This window comes from Etheostoma cragini, chromosome 11, assembly GCF_013103735.1.
Source record: "Etheostoma cragini isolate CJK2018 chromosome 11, CSU_Ecrag_1.0, whole genome shotgun sequence".
Lineage (NCBI taxonomy): Eukaryota > Metazoa > Chordata > Actinopteri > Perciformes > Percidae > Etheostoma > Etheostoma cragini.
The window spans coordinates 11,494,424-11,521,289 of NC_048417.1; the positions used below are offsets into that span (position 1 = coordinate 11,494,424).

Consider the following 26,866-nt stretch of genomic DNA (forward strand, 5'->3'; position numbering starts at 1 on the left):
TCACATTTTAGTTTTAGTGCAGTAGCGCTGTTCAATGACAGCAAAAACACAATATGTGTGCTATTTACATTTTTAAGAGTAATGTTTTGAAGCAGCTGATTTGTATGAAATATCATGTTATATAATGTCTCTTATCATTTGATTATTGTAAAAAAAAAAAAAAGTAGCTTCATATTAAAGGCCCCTGCTTTTTCCTTCTACTAAACAATTGTAGAAACGTGTCACGCACAACTCCTTAAGTCTCACTCTCTGTCGGTCTCTCACACATACACACACAAAATATATTGGAAACATTTAAAAAAAAAATAGCATCTTTATCTGATAATGCATATCCTGACATGAGATTTTTCACAAAGTAGAACACGATAATGTTCTGATGAACACCTTATAATGGTGCAACAGTCTTTCTACAGGAGTTGCCCAGTCCTGCAGTGAGCCGCGTGAACAGGACGCCACTGATAAGACAAAACATCCAGTGGAAGTAGTCAGGTAGCTTACCTCTGCAGACAAAACACCATGAAACTGGTTAAATAAACACAAAGCACTGACGGACAGTGCAAGATGTTTGCAAGATTCTTATGTCTGCAATTTAAAACGAAAATCACAAATTCACCCCAAAAAATCTGTTTTTGATCCAAGCTTGTCCATCCAACACGCAAGCTCCTGTATGGAAAGCCCTTATCCCGTAGTGTTGCTCCAACGCAAGGCAACACAACATTTTCCAAAGAGAAAGTTTTTCTCTACTTCTCAAAAAAAAAAAAAAAATCTAAAAGATATTCAACAATATGTTTTAGAAAATTGTTGCTCTTCAAGGGTCCTGTGAGGAGTCTTAAATCCTTCGGTGTTTTGGGAGTCTGTGGTTGGAATCCCGACCTCAGTTGTGTCTGGGTCGTCCTTTCTTCATGCGGGCGGCTTTAGGTTTGGGGATGTACTGGTTGTTGGCCTGGTGCTCGAGTTCCCTGCTGAAGTACTGGATAGTTTTGTTCAAGCCTTCCTCCAGGGGCACCTGTCCACAAACGACACAACACATAAAACGTAAAGATACTGCCACTGAGTGGCACTATGTATTACAGCTCTATTAATATATTGATCGGATAATATGTCAGCTATTGTCTGTAAAAGGTCTTTTTAAGACAGCACGCGACACTTAGCCTGTGTAGCCGCTTGGATCCGCGTGGTCTCAATGTGCTCCTCATGTGAATAGACAGGCAGACAAGCGCTCTGTGAGTAAACGAGGCATGGTAACCATGGGGATTCAGTGCACTACTGTATCTAAAGTTAGCTGAATTAGGACAGTCTTAACTTTATAGCCCAATTTAAGTCAGAACTATATGTAACATAACCCGATACATCCCGTCTTGTGCCCCTGCTCTGCCATGCAAAACAATTTCATGTCCAGATAACTGTTTAGAAAACAGCACTGCGTGTCGCAAAGGAAAAAGTTAAAGACCATGGAAATCTGGCAGAACGCGGACGTGTGCGTGTGAAGAGTACAACAGTACAACAGTATGATACGGTGTATAGGATATTGCACCCACTTGTCACTCCGTCTGTCACATTGCACGCCTCCCTACCTGCCCGCTCACTTCTCATTGAATTGAATTACTTGACAATTGTCAATTGCTCCCCGTCTGAAATAAACCCTTAATTGGCATTTTCCAATATACACTTTTTATGTATTGTTTGAAATGTTTTTTACACCCCAACAACAATGTAGAACTTATGGGCTCTGAAAAAGGAGCAAAAAATATCCATTCGTCTGTAGCTGCTTAATTCTCCAGTGTATTTTTAGGAATTTATTACAGTAAAATAAGTAAAATTTAAATACTGAGTTTAGCTATTTAATTATTCGACTTTGAATACTAAGCCAAATACTCATTAAAAAAGACTGCTGTAATATTGACTTCAGTATTCATCTTGTTAACCCACCAGTATGAGCTCTATGACACATCAGTCATTATGAATCTAAAGCGCAACATTTATTAGCAGTTAGAGAATCAGAGGCTTCAGATGTGCATTCTGTTGATGAGACACCGATCAGTTGTAACTACCAGTTGATCAGATCTGCAGCATTGTTACACCACACAGGCCCAAAGGTCTGTCTACAGAAGGTTTGCAGTACAGTGTGTGTGCATGTGAGTCTGTGATGTGTCACATACCACCGGCTCCCAGCCCAGCATCATCTTGGCTTTTCGGATGTCAGGTCTTCTCCTCTGTGGGTCGTCCTGTGCCTCTGGAAGGAACTGGATCTGACTTTGGCTCACTGTGTGTGTGTGTGTGTGTGTGTGTGTGTGTGTGTTAATGGACATATACAAGTGTACACAGAGGATATTGTTATTATTGTACTTACTTTTCATTTGGTTAATGAGATATAACAAACAGTCGAGGGTGGGTAAAGGCACATTGATGCTTCTGTGTGTTGTGGTGGCTTCATGCATAGGTGCAGTAACTCCACCCAATGTTTTTCTAGAGCTGCACCTCTTCAAAAATGTACACATTCTGGTTTTGGATCACCACAACTGTGATTGGGCTGCTTGCTTTTCTTCCTTTGTGTTTCTGATCGGTTGGTAGAGATTATTCATGTTAATAATAATAAAAAAGGCTCGTTAGTCCCTTCACTTTTTCAGTGTGGGTAGACAAATTTTCTATTTTTTGATCTAGCAAAGCTATTTCCAAGTCAAACTTTGTCTTCGCATCTATTGTTCCTCTCTGGCACAGTGAATGTGAATAAGAAAATACGATTACTTTGTGTATACAGCCACCAAATAATTTAAGAAGCATCTTTTGCTGCAACAATATGGGGGTTAAATCCTACACTACAAAATAGATCAGTATCTATTAGAGCCAGATCGATATATTGGCAGGCCGATATTAGGCATTTTCCAAACTATCTGCATTGGCATATTCTGTCCACCAGGGAGAGATCTACAACGTCCCTGTCGGCAACTCTATGATTTTTTATTTTTTTGTCAAAGGACTTTAAGTTTAATCTCTTACCTTGTATTTTTATACATTTTATGTATCAGAACGTTTATATATTTCGATGTTCCTATATTATTTTTAAACTACATTAACATTATTTTAGTGAAGACTTCTATTTAACTACAAATAACTACTGTTAGGGAAATCTGTTTTGTTAGGCGTTTTTGGATATATTTTTTTTAAACCTATATAGAACGTTATATCGAAATATCAGATTTAGAAATCACCAAATATTTGTATCGATATCAGCCTTAATAACGTTTTACAGGTCATGCTCTAGTTTCTTTGCCAGAACCACCATGACACAGAAGCATTACTGCACCTTAAGGAAGAATGGGTAAGAAAGAAGGATATTAAAAGGCTCCCAGACATTTTCAGATTTCAAAATTGTTGGAGTAATTTCCTGACAAAGTTGAAAAGCCAGACTGTTTGCCAAAATTTTAAATAACTTAATTTTTTGTTCAAAGTTAAAAAAAAGTTAGTTGGCTAGACTAACTTACTGCATTGGCTTAACAGAGTTTTTTTTAGTTTTCTCCACTTTAGTTTAGTGTGTTGTTCATTACAACATAGTGGATTACACATGTAATCCCACCGTCAGAAACATGCAGACTCACACTCACTCTCTTCTTAATCGTCTTGACAGGCTACACCCGACAGATAGTCATATTGCAGAGGGATGTTTGCAACGTGCACCAGCATTGGCCTCTAACAGGTGAGGGCGCCAGGGAGCGCACAACTTTCAGCCCAGACACAAATAATATATTCATGCAACAACGATATAAAAGTCTTTTAAAGAGCCTTTATCACTGTTTTCCAAGATGCTGTAGCTGCAATCAGGTTGCCATGGTTATGGATTACGTCTGATTATTATCCATTTTGATATAATAAAGACAACAGAGAATGATTGTTGTGATGTAACACTGGCTGGAAGGGGTCTTAAAAAAAAAGAATGACAACTCTCTATATCGATCGGACGACTTACCGACTAGACTTTTGATGAGACGAGCAAACTCCAATATGGTGTGTTCCTCTGGGTTACCCTGCAAACAGATTTCATAAACTTTCATCACATCAGTGTCGACATGAGACAGACACATAAACTGACTCATTGGTGAATTGTCTGTCTGCAGAATTCATTTTCAATTTCAAATTGTGAAATGCTGCCGGGTATGATAAGCTCACCAGATTGACTGGACTGCTGATGTTACTGTTCATCAACAACACCAGGCCATTGACCAGATCGCTGTAAAAAGATAATCAACAATATTTAATAAACATTAAAATTGATTCCCTTCTTTTAACATTAACTCCGTGGCTTTGTATGAGGGACATTCCATAAGCAATTCTAATTCCCAACACTGCACAATATCCACATCAGGAACATCTACTTCCTCCAAATGTCAAATTTGCATTCATGCATATATGCACATAAATTACATACTGAGATATGTATTTTGTCCTTACCATTTACATCAATAAGTATTGACTAAATATTCAAAACACATTTCAGTTTGATGAAATACATTTCAACAAACTACAGCCTCTTAAATGACTTTATAGTTAAACCAACATCTATCTATGAAACATTTTTTTTTTTACCAAAAACAATTCATAAATGTAGAATTTATTTGCAGGGCGAGGGGCGAGGTTGTGGAAAGCTTTGTAGGTGATAAGTAGTATTTTAAACTGTAAAACTTTGTTGAATAGTAATTTATATAAGAATACTTTTTTGAAAATACCTCTTCATTCAAAGGGGATAGTTAAAAATGCTGATTTATTTTCATGCAATTTTTTTGATTGTCACATGCGAGTATCCTTTAGGTAAATTCTAATCTAAAACTAAGTAGTTCTAACATAAAGTTTTAGGAATCAAGTCACTTCAGCTTTACTCAGAGTTTACTTGAAGACCTTGGCGTTTCACTATTTACACAATGCAAACGTCATACAGGGCGGCGGGTGAATGCTTTGAAGGGATATGAGTGCTTCAAATGCGCCGTGTCTCTGATCTCTCTTCTTCAAACTGATCAAATTAACTAGCCACATTCACATATTGCTTCCAGGCAGAGAACCATGCACATGTTGGTATTCCATGATAAACTTCAAAGTCCAATTTAATTCAGTCCTGCACCTTATTTCAAATTCATGAGTCTATGTAAGCATCAGCATCCACATATACCTTAGATATGCTTTAAACACCAAAAGAAATACTGTCTGTCTGTCTGTGTAGAAAAAGGCCATTATTTAATTAATAAAATAAAATACAGGTAATAACTAACACTTAATAGGATGTATGATGGCATTGCTATAATTTATGTAATGTTATGTAATATGATGATTATTTATGATATCATACATGTATTGCTATAGTGATTCCTAATTGGTTGCTAGACCACAAAAACATTTATTGTGAGAAATAATTCAGTACAGATTGAAAAGAAGAATGATGGATTTTAAGGACAAAACGAAACAGGTTTAATTTAGCAATCTTACCTTACATACTGAAAGGCTCTTGTTTGGGAACCAGAACCATACACCTAGAACAACAAGTGTTATCATGTGTAAAACAATAGATTTCTACTCAGCAGTCTTAAAAAATGAGCACACTGTAAGTTTATTTTCATCATTAGCAAGTCTACTTCATTATTTTTAGCCTGATCATGTTAAAATTATTAGAACTCAAAGAGTTTAGTGCAATTTGAAGTTTCCACTTTCTATTTCCCCTCTTAAAATCTTATTTTCAGTTTTGTGCATCAAAATAAGTTGCTATTAAACCATATTCAAAATATTTTATGTAACTCATACTAATGAGACCTGCATCCTGATTAGAAGGATTACACTGAGGTGTCTGAATGTTTTCAGTTAAAATCATGTCATGTACGTCAAAGAAGATTGCCAGGTATCATCATTACACTGAGGCTCATTAAGTTTGGACATCCTCACACTGTTAGCACAGAAAAAACCCAAGCCAAATAGTGGTTTGTCTCAAGCACCTAATAAATGAGTAGAAATCTTAAAATGCATACATACAGTGAGAGGTTCCCCCTGTAAAGCCTGCAGGATGAAGTTGCTGACAACGCGTCCATCGTTCATGTGCATTCGGGAGCCAAACGTGTTGAAGATTCTCGCTACCCTCACCTCTACTCCTTCCTGTGAGCAAAGACACAATAAAGTAGGTAACTCATAAGTCATTTATGAACTTTGTTGTTCCTTAGTTTGAATGCTATCTTTACTCTGATTACTTGTTTTGTTATTCTGTAATTTTTGTAATTTATATACTGTATTGTTTTTTTATTTAAGGGAATACAAAGCCAAATATAAATTTGCTCATTTGTGCCCTTGAAATAATATGTTTGTACTGTACACGAATTTATAAACTAATTATTTATGCCAAAAAAATGGCAGCCTGTAGCGTTATAATTCTAATCTGGATGACAACAATAAATTAACTATTAAAAGTCAAGATGAAAGAGTTGATTTTAACAGTGTCCCATGCTGCAACATAGCATGGAGACCCAGTCACAATCAAATATTAGTCTGAAATACCTAGTGCCTGCCATCGGAATATACCGCTCACTGCAAGAGGCACGTGTGCGAATCAGTACAGGATTTCTTTATCATGTGTAGAGGAACATAAAACAGGGCTGTGAACACTTGTCAATCACCCATTTGAGAAAAAAAAGATGTATGATGCATTTTCCAACCAAAGTCATGTTTTCTTTCATTTACACCTCATCATTGTATCAATCATAAAACACAATTTCAGAAAGGTACAATGATCATATACAGGCCACGTGAAACGGGGAACCCAAAATAACCTACTAAAAGCTTGTTCCGAAACAAAACAAATAAAAAATAACAAACAGACAAGCAATCCCAGCACAAACATATCACTTATGGTAAAATCAACAAAAATATGTTAAGAGCCATTTTACCTTGAGACTATTCTTGAAGATGGAGACAGAATGTGACAATTTCAAGTTTTCCTCAAGCTTGTCCCAAATCTGTAGTCCCCTACAAACTACTCAAGCTCATACATTTCAACCGTTGTTTTTTGCCAGCGATACTGTGTTTTCCCTTGTGTCAAGTGTGCAGGGGACGACTAATTGGAACAAGCTCACACAATCGGTAGTTTAACATATGAATGACCTGGAACAGCATGCAGGCATTATAAAAGACATTATATCCGGTAGGCCTCAATAAACCAAGATGACGACGAGAGATGGGAAGTAACGTAGTACAAATACTTTGTTACTGTACTCAAGTAGATTTTTAAGATATTTTTACTTTATAATTTATTGTTTTTGCCACTTTTTTCTTTTACTTCTTACATTATAAAAATAATATTGGTACTTTCTACTCCTTACATTTTACAAAATTGACTTGTTTTCGTTTTGTACAAAATGCCGTCTATCAGGTGTGATTGTAAGTGCACGTTGCAGAATAGTGCGGACACGCGCACGGAGAGAAAAAAGTAAGAGAAATGAAAAAGAAACTAGCTGCCCGGAGAATAACCAGTTGAGATTGTGTGCATATTTGAGAACTGCAAGTCATATAACGGATGTTGTCAATTCATTTAAGCCTGTTGTTGTATAAGTCTGTAGTTCTTACAAACTTAAAAGTTAGCTTGTTTGCGTTCTTCACCCGTTACCTAGGTTCCACCTGACTGTTGATTCGATATAATGGCGATTGTTGAACATCCTTGCTCATTAAGATAATGTAATTAATAGTGGGTTTATTGTTATTATTTACTAGCAAATATGATTCCTATGCATTGTGTATGGTAGCCTCTACAATGTTATTTATTTATTTTATTACCACACTAACAACCATAGCAGAGCTACCCACACCCATGTTTATAATGATGCTTGATTGTAATAAAGCATCAACAGAGAGAAGTTGTCTTGGTCCGTGTTTGAACAGCGCACCTGGGGCCAAGTTGGAAACCAGAATCAGCTTTAAATACAGTCCTAATCTAGTCCTCACTAAGTTTCAAATAATTTCACTGGAGTTAGTTATTATTTTTGTGTCATCAGTACCAAAATGTATCAAAATGGATGGGAATATAACCAGACTTCTCACAAAATCACACTTGAATTTATATCTTACTACTCATAGCTACTCGGTCAGAATCTTATTTAATCAATCAATCAATCAAGTTTATTTGTATAGCCCTTTACAATAGCCGAAAGGTACCCAAAGTGCTTTACAACAAAGCCATAAAACAATACATAACACATACAAAACATGCAGATAAAATAAAAAGTGCTGTAGTGGTGCAGCGCTACAGGACATTAAAAGCCTTCCAGAAATGCATAGAAAGGAGCAGACAGAAGGAGGACACCTAAGATACAGTATTGCCCTAGTCGGAATTAAATGCTAATTTAAAAAAGTGGGTCTTAAGCTTATTAACCTGGAACCCCGGTCTCTGTCACAATAAATAAGCTATATGTTTTAGGCCTATTAGCAGACAGCCATTTAAAACGTAGGCAATGGCATATAAAAGCCTATTTTCCATGTCCACTGTAGTTTCTTAGCGTGCTCTCTAGTAACATCTGTCTGGTCCAGGTAGCTTTGTCATTCACAAGGCTACTTTTACTTTTGTACCTTTAGTAAATTTCCAAGCCTCTACTTTGTTACTTTTACTTGAGTAAAGAATTAAATCAGTACTTCTACCAGAGTATTTTTTAACATAATACTTCTACTTGAGTACAGGAAGTGAGTACTTTTGCCAACTCTGGTGACGACATAGAGGACAAGTGGGGGTATTGGGCTCAGATCACTTTAATGCCTGTATGATTTTTTTCTGTAAAATCTGAAGTTTTTTCAAGTGCTGGGAAAAGTTTGATTAGTTAGCCTTCCATATTAAAGTCTCAATGAAAGTAGCCGCAGTGACCAAGTTACTGTAAATAGCTGGCAAAACATATCTTGAACAGCAGCAAAGCCTAAATGTTAAGAAATTGACAAACACTTAGTAAGAGAGCCTGCCATTTACCTTAAACAACATTTCTTTCCTTTCCAATTTTCTGGGCAAAACCATCTAGAAATTAGCAAAAATCTGTTCACTGACCTGATCACTAGATTCAAAAAGCTAATTATGTCCTAAAAACAGGAAGGTTATCTGTCCTTTTATGATTGTGGCCCGCCTCCAATGAAAATCAGCACGTTTGGCTAACTTTGGCATATTTTACATGCCAAAGTCCCCTTTTTGATTGTTGATCCCTACATATGTACATTTACATTTTTGTCACATTTCAAGGGTACAACAATAATTTGTGTCACATGCTCTCTTACCTATGAGCCAAGTGTTATAAAAATATTTTTTGCATGAGAAACAGAGTACCAAGCCATGGCTCTCCTAACACACACTATTCAACAAAGAATGAGTGAATGAGGCCAAGTACATCATGGATACTCACACTGATCCCAAAGACGTAGACAAATTTACCTTCTAAAAAATCTAAGGCCTTCATAAGTCAGCCTGATGCATCAATACATGCTACTTCAGATGGGATGTAAATCATTTTTTGGGCACAGAACATGAATAAAAACATGAAACTTATGCTGATTTTTCTCTTGAAATGTAATTCGATGGTCACAACCCGCAAAAAATATTCAGTGCGGTGAAGAACAAGGACAGGATGAGGACAACATTAGGAGGTAGTCTTGGAAAGTGTGTGTAAACGTAAAAGGCATACCTACTATTGTGAGTAAATAAATAAAAGTTAACATGTCAACAAGTGCACAAATTCAACAAAACAAGGGGATATATACGTAGCTCTGTTGTGTGGAACTTTGGAGTGCTGTCAGTAGCAAGATAAACAAAAACAATCAGTGCTGCCTACATCGTGTTATCCTCCTGCTAGAGTTAGCACACAATAGGCTTATACAGGGCAAGTTTTAAACATGTTTTTATCCTCTGAACATGTTCAAAATGTTATTACAAGTGCCTAGCCATGTGCAGTTATTCCTTCCGAGGGAACACAGCAAATTTGACTGCAGTAGATGTGACAGAAAGGCATAAAAGTTGTTAAGCCATAGCTTAGTAATGACTATGTAGAAACAGGCTGTAACCTGACACCACAGTGGAGCCAGGAGAGCTGCATTTAAAGAGTTCAAGAGCTATTGCGCATAGGTACTGTAACTAAGCAACAGTGATGTCAGGACAGCTGAAGAAGTGAAAGGGGATGGAGGGGGGTGGGGGTGGGGGGGGGGGGGGGGGGGGGGGGGGGGGGGGGGGGGGGGGGGGGGGGGGGGGGGGGGGGGGGGGGGGGGGGGGGGGGGGGGGGGGGGGGAGAATGACATGCAGCAAAGGGCTGCAGGTCGGAGTCAAACCTGGGCCCGCTGCGTTGAGGAATAAACCTCTACACTGTATGCTCTATACTTCCTAGTGAGTTCTATAGTGTTATTGAAGTTTAGTTTACTTGTATATTTTAGCAACAACCTTCAAATCTAGTTTCAGCATTACTAAAATAAATATATTGGTTTCAGAAGATGCCCCTTGTTAATTTACAAAATTATGAAGCGTTCCAAGTGCCAAAATCCTAAAGATGCAAATCCCTAAATATTACGCTGCTTTTCTTATAAAATGGAGTAGGCACCTTGTTCATAAACATGCTATGCATGTACATGATATGATTTTGTTTCAATGCATCAACCGATGCACAGTTTTCCATCTTTAAATGTTTTCCTTATGTCTAAGAAGCAGGTAAGACCAATGCATAACCTACACTCAGTTTTAAATGTTAATTAATTTTGATTAAATGACTGGACAATATATATAATAAGGGATATTCTTATACTTGCGCAACTAATGACATTTGGATATTGAAAAGATTTTTCCTAGTTTGATAAAAATAATTAGCAGGTGAGGAGGAGCAGGAGATAAGGAAGATAAATAAATATCACCTGCCTGGAAGAAAGGCAAGGGAAGTCAATCATATCTGATCATCAAAGGCTGACATCAATCATGTCGCAAAAAGGTTGCGACTTGATGCAGTGTGACAAGGTTCTTTGCCTTTGCCAACTAGTCAAGTTGCAGTTTCCATCCATGTCTACTCATGACTCAAATAATAATATGTAGTGAAGGCTTTGAAGGAATTTAATTAAAAAAGGTAAAAAAATGTATTTCTTGGCACAGAATTGACACATACAAAGGAAGGCTCATTGGGGGACTGCCGCTAGTCGCTGTAATTCTGCACCAAGCAAAGAAAGAGACTCCAGATATGGTATTAGGGGACCACTAAGGCCTATTTAAAAGCATCCAAAAAGCAGCATGTCATGGGACCTTTAAAGAAAATCACATAGTAACTAATGTGACCATTAACCAACATACATCAAATGCATATTGTACAGTTATTATACCTGTTTCATGTAGGCATAACACATGGTCTCTGCTACACGCTTCCCCTCATCGTAGCATGCACGAGGACCAATTGGATTCACGTGCCCCCAGTACTCCTCATTTTGTGGGTGTACCTCTGGATCTGAAATACAAACATTTCAGACACATTTTAAATGTTAAGGAATCTTGACTAGCATGCTTCCCATCTGACAGACACATATTCACTGCATGTCTGTCCAGATATTTGTGCTGCATTTATCCACTCAACAGATTGCATTAGAACGTATGATTAAGCAGCTGTACTGGGACTGGGACTATGACCAACTGCAATTAAACCCCAAAGCAATCAGAAAGAGTCAGATGTGGCAGACAGTTGACTTCCTCAAATAACAAAGAAAAGTAGTGTCAGATATACTAATGTTGGAAGATAAGGTACGCAAATACATATGTACGCACACATGCATACATATGTACACACACAAACACACGTCCGTTCAGCCATCCATCCAACCATCTATCCATCCATCAAGTAATTAGAAAGCATAACCAACACCAGAATATTCATGGATGAGTGGGAGGCATCTTCCTTACCTCCATAAACCTCAGAAGTAGAAGCCAGGAGAAGTCTGGCGCCCACACGTTTGGCCAAACCTCAGAGACAAAAAACACAGTGAGAACAGTTGAAAGAGGGTTCTTTGAGCATGTTCCAGGAGCAAGCAGTTAAATCATGTGCCTCTCCAAACGTTCAAACGAAAAAAGGGACTGGAGCATACCGATTGATTTCCTGCCTTTAATTGAGGCTGCAAATCAATCAGTGTGCTCCAGTCCCTTTCTCTCCCTTTAATACAGTTAAAACAGTCTTTGAATAGCAATCTAAACCAACAGACGAAATAAAAAGACCTGAGATTTTGACAAATCATTTTACTGTATAGGTTGTAACCAGTTGGAATGGATAAAAGTTGAAAATATAATGAAGTGAAATAATGGTCTGGTAAGTATTGTGGTTTTCTAAGTTTGGTTTTCCTTTTTTGATCTAAACTACAAGGGGAAGAAAAACAATTAATAAAATCACATTTTCACACATATCTAACACAAATTTCCTAAGACACTTTTCATCAACTTGAAACTAGATTTACGGTATATTGTGGTTTATTAAACTTTTTATTTTCTTGTTGCATTGTAAATGATCAGACTTGGAAGCCTGAATTGAATCGGTTACAAAAAAAGTCTTCATATGAAGCCTTGGTACTCACCAAGCATGTTAAGAGTGCCAATGGTATTGGTCTTGAGTGTTTTGATGGGATTGTACATGTAGTTGGGAGGGGAGGCTGGAGACGCCAGGTGATAGATCTGATCCACTGTAAAGAGCAGGAGAAAAATAAATCATTTCACCTTGAAACAACTGAACTGAATGTTGCAAGTTTTTAGGAACAGTAAAGCCTTTACTGATAGCCAGCCATATTTAAGACTGAATATAGTATAGTCAGACAAAAATGTCAACCACTGCGGGAAGCAAATTATATCTATACTTTGATATGGCTCAAAAGCACTGGAATTGCAACCTGTTCTCCTGGTAGACACATGACTCACAAAGATAATTTGTACAAGGTGACCCACTCACTTTATCAGTGTTTATTGAATCAATATGAATTTCTCAATCAAGCTTTATTTATATAGAACATTTCAAACATAACAAAATGCAAGTCAAAGTGCTGTACAGAGATTGAAAACAGCAGACAAAAACAGGGATAAATAGATGGATGGATCGATAGATAGATAGATAGATAGATAGATAGATAGATAGATAGATAGAAAAAGTGGATTTAGAGACCAATGCACAAAAAGACAAATAATTTGAATTTCTGACCACAGTAGCTAATATAGTATTTAAAATGATTGTATGCGCAAATGGCTTAGGTCTGACAACACGGGTCATGCACTTAAAAAAGAGCTTTACAAGAAGGTTGGAATGCCCATTATGTCCTTAAGCTTTTCTCCCACAATTTTTCCCATTATCTAAACCACCCCACATCTTTCTTCTTCTCAAGCTGAATGTAAGCATCTGTTGATGGTTTGACCTAATGATCCATATTTTTACCTTCAGAGCTTGTTTGGTTTTCTCTTTCAGCATTTCTCTATTCATTGTAATACTTCATTTCCTAGTTAAATACAGAGACACTGATGTCAGATTTTCATGTGAAATTTTTTTCTCAAAGCTTTTCCTGTACAAATTGTTTTTCAAAGCTATAGTGCGTAGTTTATTTCGCCCCCATGAAGAATTCTAAGTAAAGACAACAAAACTGTCGATGCTTACACATGACACAAGCCTTCGGATCACGCACCACCCCCACCTCTCCTCCACACATTTGTTAGTAGCCAAGTAGGACACGGAGGATTAAAAAAACATGATGACTTTATAAAAGAGGTAATGATCTTTGCTTGAATTTCTGAACATAGCCATTCTGAGAAATACAGAATTAAGATGGTCTTAATTAGCTTGTTTCAACTCATTTGGCAATGGCTTGAATTTATTGGATGTTCATTAATATAGAAAAGTGCCATACTAAAGCTTTAAGTAACTTCCATTTTCCACTTTTCTTTTCTACCTTTTTTCTGTTATACAAAATTCAAGGACATATCTAACAGTTGTGGGACAGGGAAGCCAAGTAATTTTCATGGAGTCTACTTCACTTCTTCAAAAAATAAACAGAAAACCTGTAATCTCCCCATATTTTAACATTTTCATAGTAACATCACAGAATGAGATGTATGGCACTTAACGCTGGAAAATTATTTTACTACAACAAACAGGAATACATAGAGAGATTTATAATGCTGTTGTGTTGAGTCAGAGATTGTCATCTTATGCCTGTGAAACCCTATGCATAATTCTGATTTAATGCAATACAAATATTAAATGCAATCTTTGCAGTTTGTAGGTTATCTTCATCTATGTCAATCATAGTTGACTCTTTTCCTCTACCAATGCCTACTATGTCACTTCTGTTCTAAAGAAAATGCTGTTAAGCAAACAAACAAAAGACAAGGCACAGATCAGGTTTTATAGTATATAATGTACCTAATATACCTCATCAAAAAACGTTTGGCTATTCCTAGCATCTTATGCGCAGATTTCTTTAGGTGCTCGGGAGCTCAGGTCCCCACAGGCAATTGTGAGCACTTACATGGGAATCATACTGTTTGTTTATCATCTCAGAAGAATAGGCTGATGTCCACTGGAGATAAATTAAGAAATGGAAACAGTGTCAAAGCCAAGTTTCTAGCTGTAAGCTACACCTGTGTCCATTTGTATACTTAACTTCCTTAGCGTCTTGACAGCCTCCTATAGGTTTTGACTGCTCAGAGGTTTTATACAGTGATACAAAGTGGCCCATGGAACGTGACTGAACAAACCCACTTCTGGTGGCTAAGCTAGGCTATATTTCTATTGTTGCAAGAATGTTTTTGTCATGTTACACTCTATTTGCAGCCCTTGTCATCTGTGATCCACAATTCTTTTAAATGATCTTAAGAATTGTAAGCTTTTGTGATGGTTTATAATGACATTTTGGATGGTATGCCATAGTATTTTCTTCTGTTTGGGGAGGATTTAGCTTGTCCAGCATGAACAAAATGCTCAAAAACATTTTGCAGCAGGGTCTCTACACATGAACTTGAGCACTGAAAACATTGCTTGTGTACACAGAGTTTACTAAAAAGAAAGTTTTTGAACAACTTACTTTAGCAGTTGTTGTTTCTGGGCACTACCATCTCCGAATGCAATGTATCAGGGAGGAGAGTAAAGATAGAAAGCTCCTACAATTACTGCAAAAAGCAGCGAGTAACCTGCTAACTTAAATGCAAGATTACCCTAAAATCCCATTAAGTTTGGGATGAGCGGACACTGTCTCCCTAGAAACAATGCTTTTATCTTCATTTATCTCGATTGTATTTACATTTTTCCACAGTGTTTGATCATCATTTAATTTTGGGCTAAGAAATAACCATCCCTTTTATTTGACTTTAAACAACTTTTTAGCAAAACAAACCAAGCAAGCAAGTAACTTGTTGTGAACTTGACATCTTTTTTTTTTTTTTTTTACTTTTACTTGACTTAAAGTGCATGTTTACTAGAATAATAACTATACTATATATGCTTCCCTATTGTGAATTAATGTTGAAAATTTCAAAGGTGACACTTGTTTCTTCATGGTTTGAAGCTCAGTTGAACTAGTTTGACAGCTAGTATATTTTTTTATAATACCTTTGGTCTTGTTTATAGTATCTATTGCTGCAAAGCTATGCACCAACACGCAAAGTGTAAGCAGAAGATAAAGAATGATAATTTCTCGCCATTATAGTACCAATATTATAACAATAATTATTTGTTCCCCTGAAAACCAATTCATTAGCTCCCACATTTATTCGATTGCTCACCCTCAATATAGAGAGGCTCCACCACATCATGATTGATGAGCTCAAAGTTTTCGTGGCCAATCCAGTGCTCCACATTCCTTTTCCTTCCTGTGAAGAAGTTGTCCACCACGGTCACCTCATGGCCATCCATCATCAGCTTGTCAGTCAGGTGGGAACCAACAAAACCAGCCCCACCAGTGATCTAGAGGAAGAATAAACATGTACAATTACATCAGTAAACAATATTTAGTTTTTCTGAGGGTAAATTCAGAAATGAGCAATGAAATTGGAAATCGCAATGTTTTCATTACACACAGACTCAGTACCATGCGTGCATGCACTAATGGAAAGATGTTAGCGTGATAAAGATGTATGTGTGTGTGTGTATATATATATATATATATATATATATATATATATATATATAGCGCAATACAAAAAAAGCTTAACATGTGAATAACTATTAGAAGAGCTATCAATAAGCCTATACAACTATAAAAAAGAAAAAATAATCAAATGAAATGTATACAATATATATAAAGGAAATTTGTTTGATACACTACCATTGTTTCAGCACTGATAGATAAAGAATACTTTGAAACTTTACTTGATGTAAAAGTTTTTCTACAAAACCTTTTTTCAATTTGACTAAAGATACTAATATTCTTGAAAATTAACTGTGGTAAAAAGACAGGTACTATTGCATGCTTGTGTTGTATGGATACAAGAATGTGGCCTAAATGAAAGGGTCTTTAAGTCAATTAAATAAGGGACAATATGATCAAAGAATAAGTGAACATGCTTACAAATCTGACCAGACATTTTAATGCTGCTTCCATTTGTGTTGAGGTAGTTCTTAGTAGTTTAAAGGTTTGAATAATAACTTTACAGTTTGCCTTTATTCTCTATTCCAAATATGTTTGGCTAAACTGGGGGTTCACTTATAACCTGTCTGAGGCTAATGCTTGTCTAACTTCTTCTTTTATTTTAGCATTGTAGCCATGTTCCCAGATCAGAGCAAATAACTTAGTGAATACAAGATTTCCTTTCCTTTTAGGAACAATGGTTAAAACCACAAGCCAAAGTGTCGACAGTTGTTGTAGTGTCTCTGTGATACTTAACGGCCATCCAACAGTTGAGGCATTTCATTCAAACCCCAAAATATCACCTTTATGGTGCCGCTTGATAAAAAGTCAGGGGATCAAGTCAGTAGGATTCACCACCCTGGAACCATTAATGTTTGCGCAAAAATCTGTATCAATCCATTTAGTAGATGTTGAGATATTTCTGTCTGAACTAAAGAGGTAGAAGACCTGACAGACACTGACTTCCATATAAATACATTGCTAGTATTGGCTAAAAAGAAGAGTGAGCTAAGGTTGAAGTTTTATTCTTCATACAGCCCGTGACAAATGGTTATGTATAATAGTTAATGTGATTGTTGTTTGAAATTGTGTACGTTGCATACCAAAATTCTCTTCCGATCCTTTTCTGACAAGAATTTCACGGGTGGGTATTTCTGAGAAAAACTAGAAAGAGAAGGCAAAGAAAGAAAAACTTCATGAGAACGGAGCAGAACAGAACAATATTATTTAGCTAAATGTAAATCCAGTTCTTCAATAAATAAATAGGCTTTCACTGCATTTCCTATAAGCTCTGCTCTCATAACCATACAATAGGTTAATTGCTTTGTATGAGAAACTATGCTTCTCTTGTTAGCAGACAATGGAGTTGTCTTACTGTACCTTTCTTTAACATAAAGATCTAGATTTTCTAAGTTTAAATGTTGGCAATGTGAGGGTGATTTTTTTAATCTATAACCTTAATAGCTATAATTTATTTTTGTTCCCAGACGTCAGCAATTACTTTTATGAGTACAATGTTATTATAGCTGATGGAAACACAGGCCAAACTAAAAGCTGAAATAACCTCTGAGTTGTAATTAAGAAAACTTGTCCTTAAAATCATATTAGCATTAACATGTTATTCCTCATCAGATATTCATGAATTCCATCAGATATTCAATGTCATTCAAGGAGTCAAACATGTCTAAATAAAGATCTGAAACATATTGCACATCATAAGGAGCAGCAGCAGAACAGAACATCAAGGGCTTCATTTACTGATAAGCCTGTCTTTACATAATCCACCTGCAGCCCTCCACAGTGGCTGGATCAAATCGACAGGGTACATTCTAATTCTGATCACAATCTAAACTATTGTTTTTGCCTTTCGGTCACCTTAGCGTTCATGTTTTAAACACTGCACAAATAATTAATCTCTGACAGCAGAATTGATCCGCCATGAGTAGCTGCAATGGAAAAGATGATAATAGCTTCATTCATCGATAGCCTGCTATGAAGAAGTCTAATTTTACATTATAAAATATCTGGTAACTAGGGAGGAAAGCTACGCAAATCAGTACAGCTCTTTAATGGACGTCAAGCTGGTCTAACAGTGCTCTGAGCATTGAGTTTGTATTGCAAAAAAGAAATATGCTAATAGTTACAGTGAAAAGCAATGCCAATTGTCAGTTTCTGTCCTTTACCGACTTTGAGTGTGTAGATGTGTACAAATGTGTACATTAAAAAAAAGGGAAACACACCTTTGTTCCAGATCACGAATCTTCTCTCGGAGAGGAGCCACAGCCTAAAATAAGATGAGAAGTGAGCATAAAGTTTTTTCTTGTTTCGTTTTTTTCACAAGAAGAAAATCAAGAGCTAAATTACCGTATGTATTTTACAATCTGTACACCAGCATTGTTCAAAGGTGCAGGACAAGGTTGAGCTAACTGGGACGGATTAGTATGGTGGTGATATTTCAGCCATTTCATTGGACCACACATACACTCAAAACCTTACAGCAATCAAGAAGAAACAGCACTCCATAGTCAGACTAAACAGACAGAATGAAAAAATGTATGTGAATAAAGACTGCAATACTAACTAACTATATTTTTAACAGAGCACAGTAGAAGTCTACAAAGTGTTTACATGGAGCAACTTACTTATATTGGTTTTTTGTTGTCAGCTAAGTCATTGAACAGTAATGACATATGTCAACCTGCGCCTTCAACACATCATCAGGACCCACTTGATGAAATCTAATTCTGTTGGTTGACACCAAGTCATGCAGCATTTGAAAACTGTTATGTGTATTTATGTTCTCTGGTGTTAAAAATAGACTGTAGATCAACTGCATGGTAAAATTAATGACAAACAGACAGAGATAGGATGAAAAATAGGAGGCCTATTTGACTCAATCCCATTAAAAGGCAATGTTTTTTCAACCTGAACCCTATTTTGCTATGTTTTTAAGTAATTGATAAATCTGTTTCTGGTTAAACAAAGGAGGTTTTAAAAGGTCTATGTATGAAGGGATACTTTCCATAATATTGTCAGACACAAACATTAATCTAAGCCTGGAAGGTAAAGACAAGCTGGATAATTGACCCATTACTTGCATTTCAGCCTGTTTTGCTGCTTCCGACTGCAGCAATCTTGCTTAATAGTGGACCAATTTCAAAGATTGTTGCTCCCATCAGTCATAATAACATAGCAAAATAGGGTCCAGGTTCAACAGCAGTTACCCTTTAATAGAACCAGGTCTCAAGACCCATCCTTATACAGACGCCTCTTTTTCATCCTGTCTCTGCCTGTCGTGCATATACTTGCGTTCATTTCGTAATTTACAATATCCAAAATTTAAGATATCTAGTCTTATGTATCCATGTCGATATAATTAGGGCTGTAATCCCCCAGTCGACTAGTCGATGTATTGGTCCATACGTTCTGGCTCGACCAAAATTCTGATTGGTCGATTTTTTGCCGTGTTATTTCATCAGGTGGAAGCATAGACCATTACGGTCTATGGGTGGAAAGCACTAATTGCTGATGGGGGTGTTATAACTACCGGCGCACCCTCCCGCAGCGACGGTAGCGTTCCCCAGACACACCCAGACCACGTTGGATGTTCAGCCTCTACCATCCAAGCGCAAAAATAATATCACGGAAGGAATTGTCAACTTTATTGCTCAGGATATGAGGCCCATTGCTGTTGTGGAGGACTGAGGTTTTAAGAACTTGTTAATATACAGCGCCAGCACGGCACACCACACCACCTCCGCAAGGACATGCACAGCGCGCTGATCAGAGACGCCAGACAAGTGTCATTTCAGTGCAAAAATAATTAGGTCAAAAACAATTTGATATACTGCAAATAGCCCTCAAGGACAAGTACTGCGGGACAGTACAGTTACTTAATCTAACGTTTTTTTTTCCTTGGTCCTCATCAGGGTTTCATTGACAGCTTTTACACCAGCTCAAATTAACAGTAAATATAAAGGTTCATTTTAATTAAATCAAACAGCTTAGTTAGGGTTAGCAACCTAAAGTTATTTTCCCAAACTGTGTGAGACTAAAATAAGTAAACAGTAAGTAAAGTTATGTTCCCCATTTGCAGAACATTCACTTCAAGCTCAATTATGAACAAATATAAAAAGCAATCTGCATTAAGTCAGGGGTCTGAATTCCCATCGTTTTAATCCCAAAACTATCCTACAGCCATTTAACGTGCACACTTGCTTGCGGTCTAAAGTCAGTCACCATGGTGCAGTTTTTTCAGTCTTTAAGTGTTTCACAATTCCCGATTCAAGAGCATTAACTTTTTGTCACAGAAGGGAAATATCTATGAACAACTTCGACATTATTGTTGGCACTTCCCTAATGTCTTTGTCAAATTTGTGTTGAAGTGTAGAAATCCAAAAGGTATAAAAATATGCTATAGTTAGGCTAAAATTTAAGCAACACAGTTCAGGCCCGGCTGCACCAGATTTTTTTTGGGCCCGTTCAAGAATCTAGATTTGGTTATGGTATCTAGAGGTTGCAAATTAGTGTACATTAAACATGTAATATGTGCATGAAAAAGAGAAACACTAGCTGATAATATACTGTACAGCAGAGCTCCTTTGACCTGTAAAATACAAGGTGTTTGACCACATTTTAAACTCACTTCATCAATCCTCTGCTCAATCTTCATTTCTCCGTGTTCTTGTATTGATCTATGATAAGAGAAAGACAAAGCCAAGGCAGCAATTATCACAAAGCCCAAAAAAATAGCTTGACTTGAAGAATGCTTTTATTTAATGACACGTGGCGCACCACCCCCACCCATTATTGACAGCATTTTTCCTATTCTTTAATTAAGGCAGTAAGATAAATGTCCAACTTAGTCAACTAAAGCATGAGCAGCACTGTATAGTCTCACATCATTACAATACAAAGACAAAATACTTTGTAGACGATGAGAACACTCATTAGTTAGTAGTAATTATACAAAAACAGAAAAATGTACTCATGTGTGTGGTTTTGGCATCTTACCTATACATTTGTCTTGACGCTAATTTGAACCTTAATTAAATAAATAAATGCAGTGCCACTGTCATCTCTGATCCGGATCAACTAATTCTCCTACTTTTTCCCATCCCAACGCTAAATCAATATCACTGAGAGAGAAGCCGTTTTGTGCTACATAACGTATATAAATGTGTGTGTAACAGCCTAATTACAGTCCAGTCTGCTGTCGATAGCTTGCACTTATCACAGTGCCAGGTATGGAGTAAGGAGACTGTGTAACTTCATGAGAGATAAGTGCACAGGATAGAATAGACTTAGTCCATCTATAAAATGACTCGATAATTGAGCTTAAAATTACTTTTTAATAATTTGTGTTTTATGACCGGAAAAAATCCATTACAGTAAAATTAAGATTTTGCCCAGTAGATAGCATTTGTGCATTTACATTAACTTTGCATTATGTCTAAGTGCAAATCAGTACTGTCAGCAAGTTGTACCAAATGGAGGAGACTGGCTTGCACCAATGAATCTTCAGGAAAGTCAGGTTAGCCTTTCATGCATGTTGTCCACTATAGGCATATGTTACAATTTATTCTACAGTATGTGTCAAAACCTATACAGATGTTTTCATGACATCAGTTTATTGACTACATTACTACATGGTGATGCACTGGATTGTCTCAAGTCACACAACTATCTTAAATTACAGCAAAGCCACATAAGTAAAATCAACAGAGAATGAGGCGGACATTTACACTTCAGAAGTGGCTTTTAGGATAAGAAAGACAATATCTTATTTTTCTCATGTACTGCACAAAAGTAAAATTTATAAATCCAGAATAACCAATAAAGCAAGGCTTGACCTAGTCTAATCTGTGCATTCTGGCTTGGTGCCTTTCACGAAGGCCAAGCCAGGCTGAGGAGGGGCGACTAGGTCGAGCCAGGCTGAAGTGATTCGGACAGATGCGTTGTCACGGCTTTCTTTAACAGACTACAAGGTCGATCACAGATTTACTGATGCTAAAATGGAGAATACGTATTGTGCATAATTTATACAAAGGGAGCATCAGCTTCTTATGGAAGTTTGAGGACGTGAAACACATTAATTGGGGAAAAAAAACTATATATATATATATCATTCAGTCGGTCCGCTATCTGCCACTTTTTTTCCTTTTACAGAGGGAGTTTCCTCCTTTACATATTATATGCTTTACCTCTCCGTGGGTCTATATATGGACATAGAATTAAACATCACATGGCGTAAGATTTTCCATTCATGACGGTTGAAGCGGGGGGTGGAGGGGTGCGGGGGGAATCGATTCTTTGATGCATCGCGATTCAAAGAAAGATTCAATGCTCTATTCTGATTTTTTGTATATATGCACGTGATCTAATAAGACATACATAAAATAATTAGGCAAAACACATAAAGGCTGCTATTACATCTGACCACCTCATGTTTCATGTTCTATGAAGCCAATAATCCACATTTAAACATGACTGAGTCTCTGACATGGAAGATTAGAGGGGCAAAAGTCTCATGCGTCATTTGAGATTGTTGTTCCTTCAGCAGTTAGGTTATAGAGAAATAAATTACTATACCTCATGTTCGTATATGTTCCCCAGACAGCTGAAAGAGAGAAAGACAAAACTTGTCACAAAAATGGGAGCATTATTAATATGAAGTGCATGTATGGTGCAGTGTATCACTTTCAGCGATATCAGTCTAATAAAGCCAAAACACAAAACTGCCAAAGAGAAACAATCGAGAAAAGAAGCTACAGCAGATATTTTCTCGATTCCTACATTGTACTGTCTTATGAGTGGATGTAATTGATTGATTTGTAAACAAATCTGTCTATTTTCAAATGGATTATTATGAAAATCCAACCAAGTAATACCCTCTCTCTCACAAGTGGGTATTTCCTATTTACTTACCACAATTTAATCTTCACACAAATGACTAATTAATTTATTAATTAATACATATACACAAATCTAACATCATTATCTTTGCCATTGTCTACCACTTATTATAATTTTCTTTCTGCAAGGATTAACACACCTCTTAACTTGGAAGAGGCGCACAAGTGAGCTATACCTCTGTAGTGTTCGTTTTGGAACCGATGTATGTTTTCTTCTGTCAGGTGTGTTTCCTGAATCAATGCAACAGACACTTGTTTTTGTTGGAAAAATTCTAGCGAGTGCACTATATGGGCGAGTTTAAACCTTTAAACGTTCCAGCTGATAATATTCAAATTGGCCATCTAATTAGCCTAACACTTAAAGTACAGTGCATTAGAAAAAAAACACAAATAAAAAGACAAACACAAAGTAATGGGAATGCACGCAGTAAGAGCATCTCGTTGTACTAAACCAGAAACAAATCGTGAAATACTCAACACAACTATGTACACAAGTGCAAACCGCCAGACTCTTGTAGAGAGGATTGCAACAACACACGCCATAACCATTACGCGGATGTGCAAAGCAGTCCCAAACAACCCTTAACAACCTTACTGATACTATATATTAGTTTGAGGTTGTTGTTGCATTTTAGAAAATGTTTTCTGTAAAAACAATGTTATATGGCACTTAAATGCACTAAATGTTGAGTTTTTTTTAGAGATGATATTGTAAGCAATGTGGGCAATAGAAATGTTGCGTTTTCCGAAAATTAAACCAAACTTTTATATATTATTGCTCTTCACTAAAACAAAAGTATTTCTTATCCGATTACTCGATTAATCAAACGGAACAATCTGTAGAATACTTGATTACAAGAATAATTGATAGCTTCAGTCCTAGTTTAAAGCCAGGGGACTTTTATAATTGATTATTGAGGTTGTATCTTAGTTAACTGTTAAGAACGAACTGAAATTAAACAATAACAAATGACTGAGTAGATGCTGGTTAAATACTAGTTTAAATTTTGATCTTGATGTAGGACTCAGTTTTGTCTTGAATCTGTCTCAAGTCCATTTATATTTGGTTCTAACTCAGACTTGATTTTGCTTGGCCTTCACTCCTAGACTTAGCAAAGGCAATGTTGACAAAAAAAAATCATGCTTAATAGTCAGCCACACTATCACAGTTAAAATGCCAGTTCAACCTTACAAAGCATTACTAATAACCTCTGAGAATCAAATAAAATTAACAGATGAGCTCAGCTTCTTATCAAATACAACGTGCTTTTGCTGCCAAATCCAGTCAATAAAACTAGTGCTATGAATGTAAATCAACACGGGAAAATGTATTGTGAAAACTTTGCCGCCATGTTGCCTGACATCATGGGTTTTACAGACACACCATGTTCGTAATGCAACACAATGTTAGAAACAGTTGAGCAAAGCAGACCAAACTAACATTTCTGCGACTACAGGCCAATCAAAAATTAAATTACGTAACTGTTTGACACTTGATATGTTTGGGAAATGCATAAACAATTACTTTCAATATTGATTAATTTGTTGATTATATTTCAATTAATTGTTTAGTCTTTCAAATGTCAGAAAATCCCGAGTTGTCCATTAAGAATTCCCAGAGACAGAAGTCACCTCTTGAAAGTCACAATATATATTTCATTTACAGTGGTAGTCTATAAAAAGCAGAAAATCATCACAGTTGACAAGTAGAAACCTATAAATGTTTGGTAGTATTTCTTAAAAAATAAATCAAACCATGGCAAAATTGTTGGCAATTACTTTTCTGTTGATAAATTAATTGATGTAATTGTCTCTCAACAATAAATGTCAAAGCGTTCTGCTTTCTGGAAGGAAATTTCCTTTACCACTTCATCACATTAAACTGCCCCTCTCTCTAATGATAATGGAACACCTTGAAAATGAGATGGAACATCATCCTGAAATGCAACTAATTTGTATTGTATGTTGACTGCTTCAACACGTATCCAGAAGGAGGATTTAGGTTTTTTGATGTGTGAACACCCAGTAGCCTAGTCATCTTGCAAGGTACATTGGCCACCAAACACACACATACTCACACAAGTTTACAGTTTGGTTGACAATAAAGTTACAACAAGAATGATACCAATTTAACAGGTGATATACGTTCAATTACACAAATCAGTGCACTTACAGGCAATGTAGGCGATCAAAGCGAGGGCAAAAAGTAGCTTCATCATTCTTCTGTTTAATCCTGATATCAGCCAGATGACCCGCTTCATCATCCGCTCAATGCAACAGGACCAGGAACCCAACGAGCCACACGTTCAAGTCCAGCTACAGCATTTTTAGTCACAATTTTACATGTCCTCGGTGGACTTCGAGTCTTGGTTTATGTCTTGGTTTATTGGGCAGACTGTCAATGACTTGGTGCTCCTAATTTATATAAATTAGAACTAGCTTGACAGGACAGGCAAGCGGCTGTTGCTACGTCAACACCAAGGAGAAGCAGTTTACGTGGCTAGCAGGGTAACTGTACACATAGGTAGCAAACAGTAACGTTAAGTTACCAGGCTACACTGTGTAGTGTCAACACTCACAACTACATATAAACTTATTTATCAGCGACCTTAGTCCACCGACTAAGTAAACAGGTATATTAGCTACAACACATCATGTTTTACGTAACTGGATATCTTAAAGATACGTTACAAACTGCAGCAACGCCTCAGTAACAAATAACACTGTGAAGCCAAATGCTTGTGCGTTAGCACCACATTAGCAATCAGACACAGCTAGCTAGCAAGCTAATAAACTGATAGCGTATATTTCTTCCGTTCATTGCTGCCGCTTATGAACAACAGTCTCCAGTCCTGCCTCACGTTTATATTCAAATAACTACCGGGAAAATAAAAAAGCTGTTAATTTTAACGACGTAAAGATGCATACGTGCCGGAGTTTGCTCTTCTTAGTTGGGCCGAAGAATAGCAGATGAGCGATTAGTCTTTGCTCGATTTAGCAGCCTGACTTTTCCTGCAGAGACTGCGTGACGCTTGTTTTAGTCGTTTAATTAATTTGTATAAGCTTACTATGACTGTTGCCATTAATAGACTAATGAAACAGTATACTATTGTGCCAAATATTTACTATACTTTATAAGGCGTAGCTTTGAAGTTGCAGGACAATTTATTCTGAACACTGACACAATGGCTCATTCATTCCATCACACAAAACTTTCCACAGTGCAGCAAACTAACCTTGTTGAACACCTTATTGATTTCCTCATTTCAACCACTGTAACCCGTTTGGCGCTGTAGCCTACTCTTGAGGGGGGGGTCCTCAAAGTCAGTGCAGGGGGGGGTCCTCAAAGTCAGTGCAGGGGGCATCACAATTATAAGTTTTTTTCTAAAATAAAACGAATCCAACATATTATTAGCAAATATAAATCCCCACTGCTTATTGGCCTAGGAAGTCGCTAAGACCGTCCCTAGATATTCCTAAAGATTCACTGTCCCACATGTATGTTTACCATTACAACATGATTTATAAAATCATGCCAACAATAATTATGATATTTAAAAACCTTAGTTTTCTATGCAAAAAACTAAGGAGTCCTTGGCTTAAAAAACATTGAAAACCCCTTGGTTAGAGAACAGGACTCACCTCAATGACATATGTTATCCCTTAGCCAATATTTGAATTCCTTTAATCTCTTTTTATGTTTAATTTCAACGAGATGGTTAAATATTAACTTTTGAGAATTTAAAAAAAGGAAAAGAAAGAAAGAAATTTCAAATGAGTATCTCGATCATAATAAAGTTTTTGTTTTATTTTGAAAACAATATATTAATGTTTCAACACGTGTTGTA

The 26,866-nt window shown here is 36.7% G+C and overlaps 1 protein-coding gene across 3 annotated transcripts; it reads right to left on the minus strand.

Moving 5' to 3' along the window:
- Positions 1 to 76: 76 nt before the first annotated feature.
- uxs1 (UDP-glucuronate decarboxylase 1) lies at positions 77 to 26,158 on the minus strand. 3 transcript variants are annotated; one of them, XM_034886323.1, is made up of 15 exons: positions 25,192 to 26,158; positions 22,696 to 22,723; positions 20,750 to 20,798; positions 18,345 to 18,388; positions 17,208 to 17,268; positions 15,761 to 15,941; positions 12,577 to 12,681; positions 11,915 to 11,974; positions 11,344 to 11,465; positions 6,010 to 6,129; positions 5,473 to 5,516; positions 4,165 to 4,225; positions 3,965 to 4,022; positions 2,160 to 2,263; positions 77 to 1,006 (listed from the first exon to the last, which is right to left on the minus strand). In XM_034886323.1, the coding sequence occupies exons 1-15, from the start codon at positions 25,280 to 25,282 to the stop codon at positions 875 to 877; spliced, it is 1,260 nt and encodes a 419-aa protein (XP_034742214.1). In that variant the 5' UTR covers positions 25,283 to 26,158; the 3' UTR covers positions 77 to 874. The 3 variants fall into 3 exon arrangements, with proteins under 3 accessions (XP_034742214.1, XP_034742216.1, XP_034742215.1); XM_034886325.1 differs by having other exon boundaries at positions 25,947 to 26,135; XM_034886324.1 differs by having other exon boundaries at positions 25,937 to 26,135.
- Positions 26,159 to 26,866: the final 708 nt, after the last annotated feature.

Bases quoted from the DNA above. Each gene is read 5' to 3' on its own strand.
- uxs1 (XM_034886323.1), bottom strand. From the start codon at position 25,282: ATGATGAAGCGGGTCATCTGGCTGATATCAGGATTAAACAGAAGAATG. The intron at 22,724-25,191 runs GTAAGTGCACTG...TCTCTCTTTCAG, and splicing joins TTTGATCGCCTACATTGCCT to CTGTCTGGGGAACATATACG. The intron at 17,269-18,344 runs GTGTGTTTCCCT...TTCTCTTTCTAG, and splicing joins ATTCGTGATCTGGAACAAAG to TTTTTCTCAGAAATACCCAC.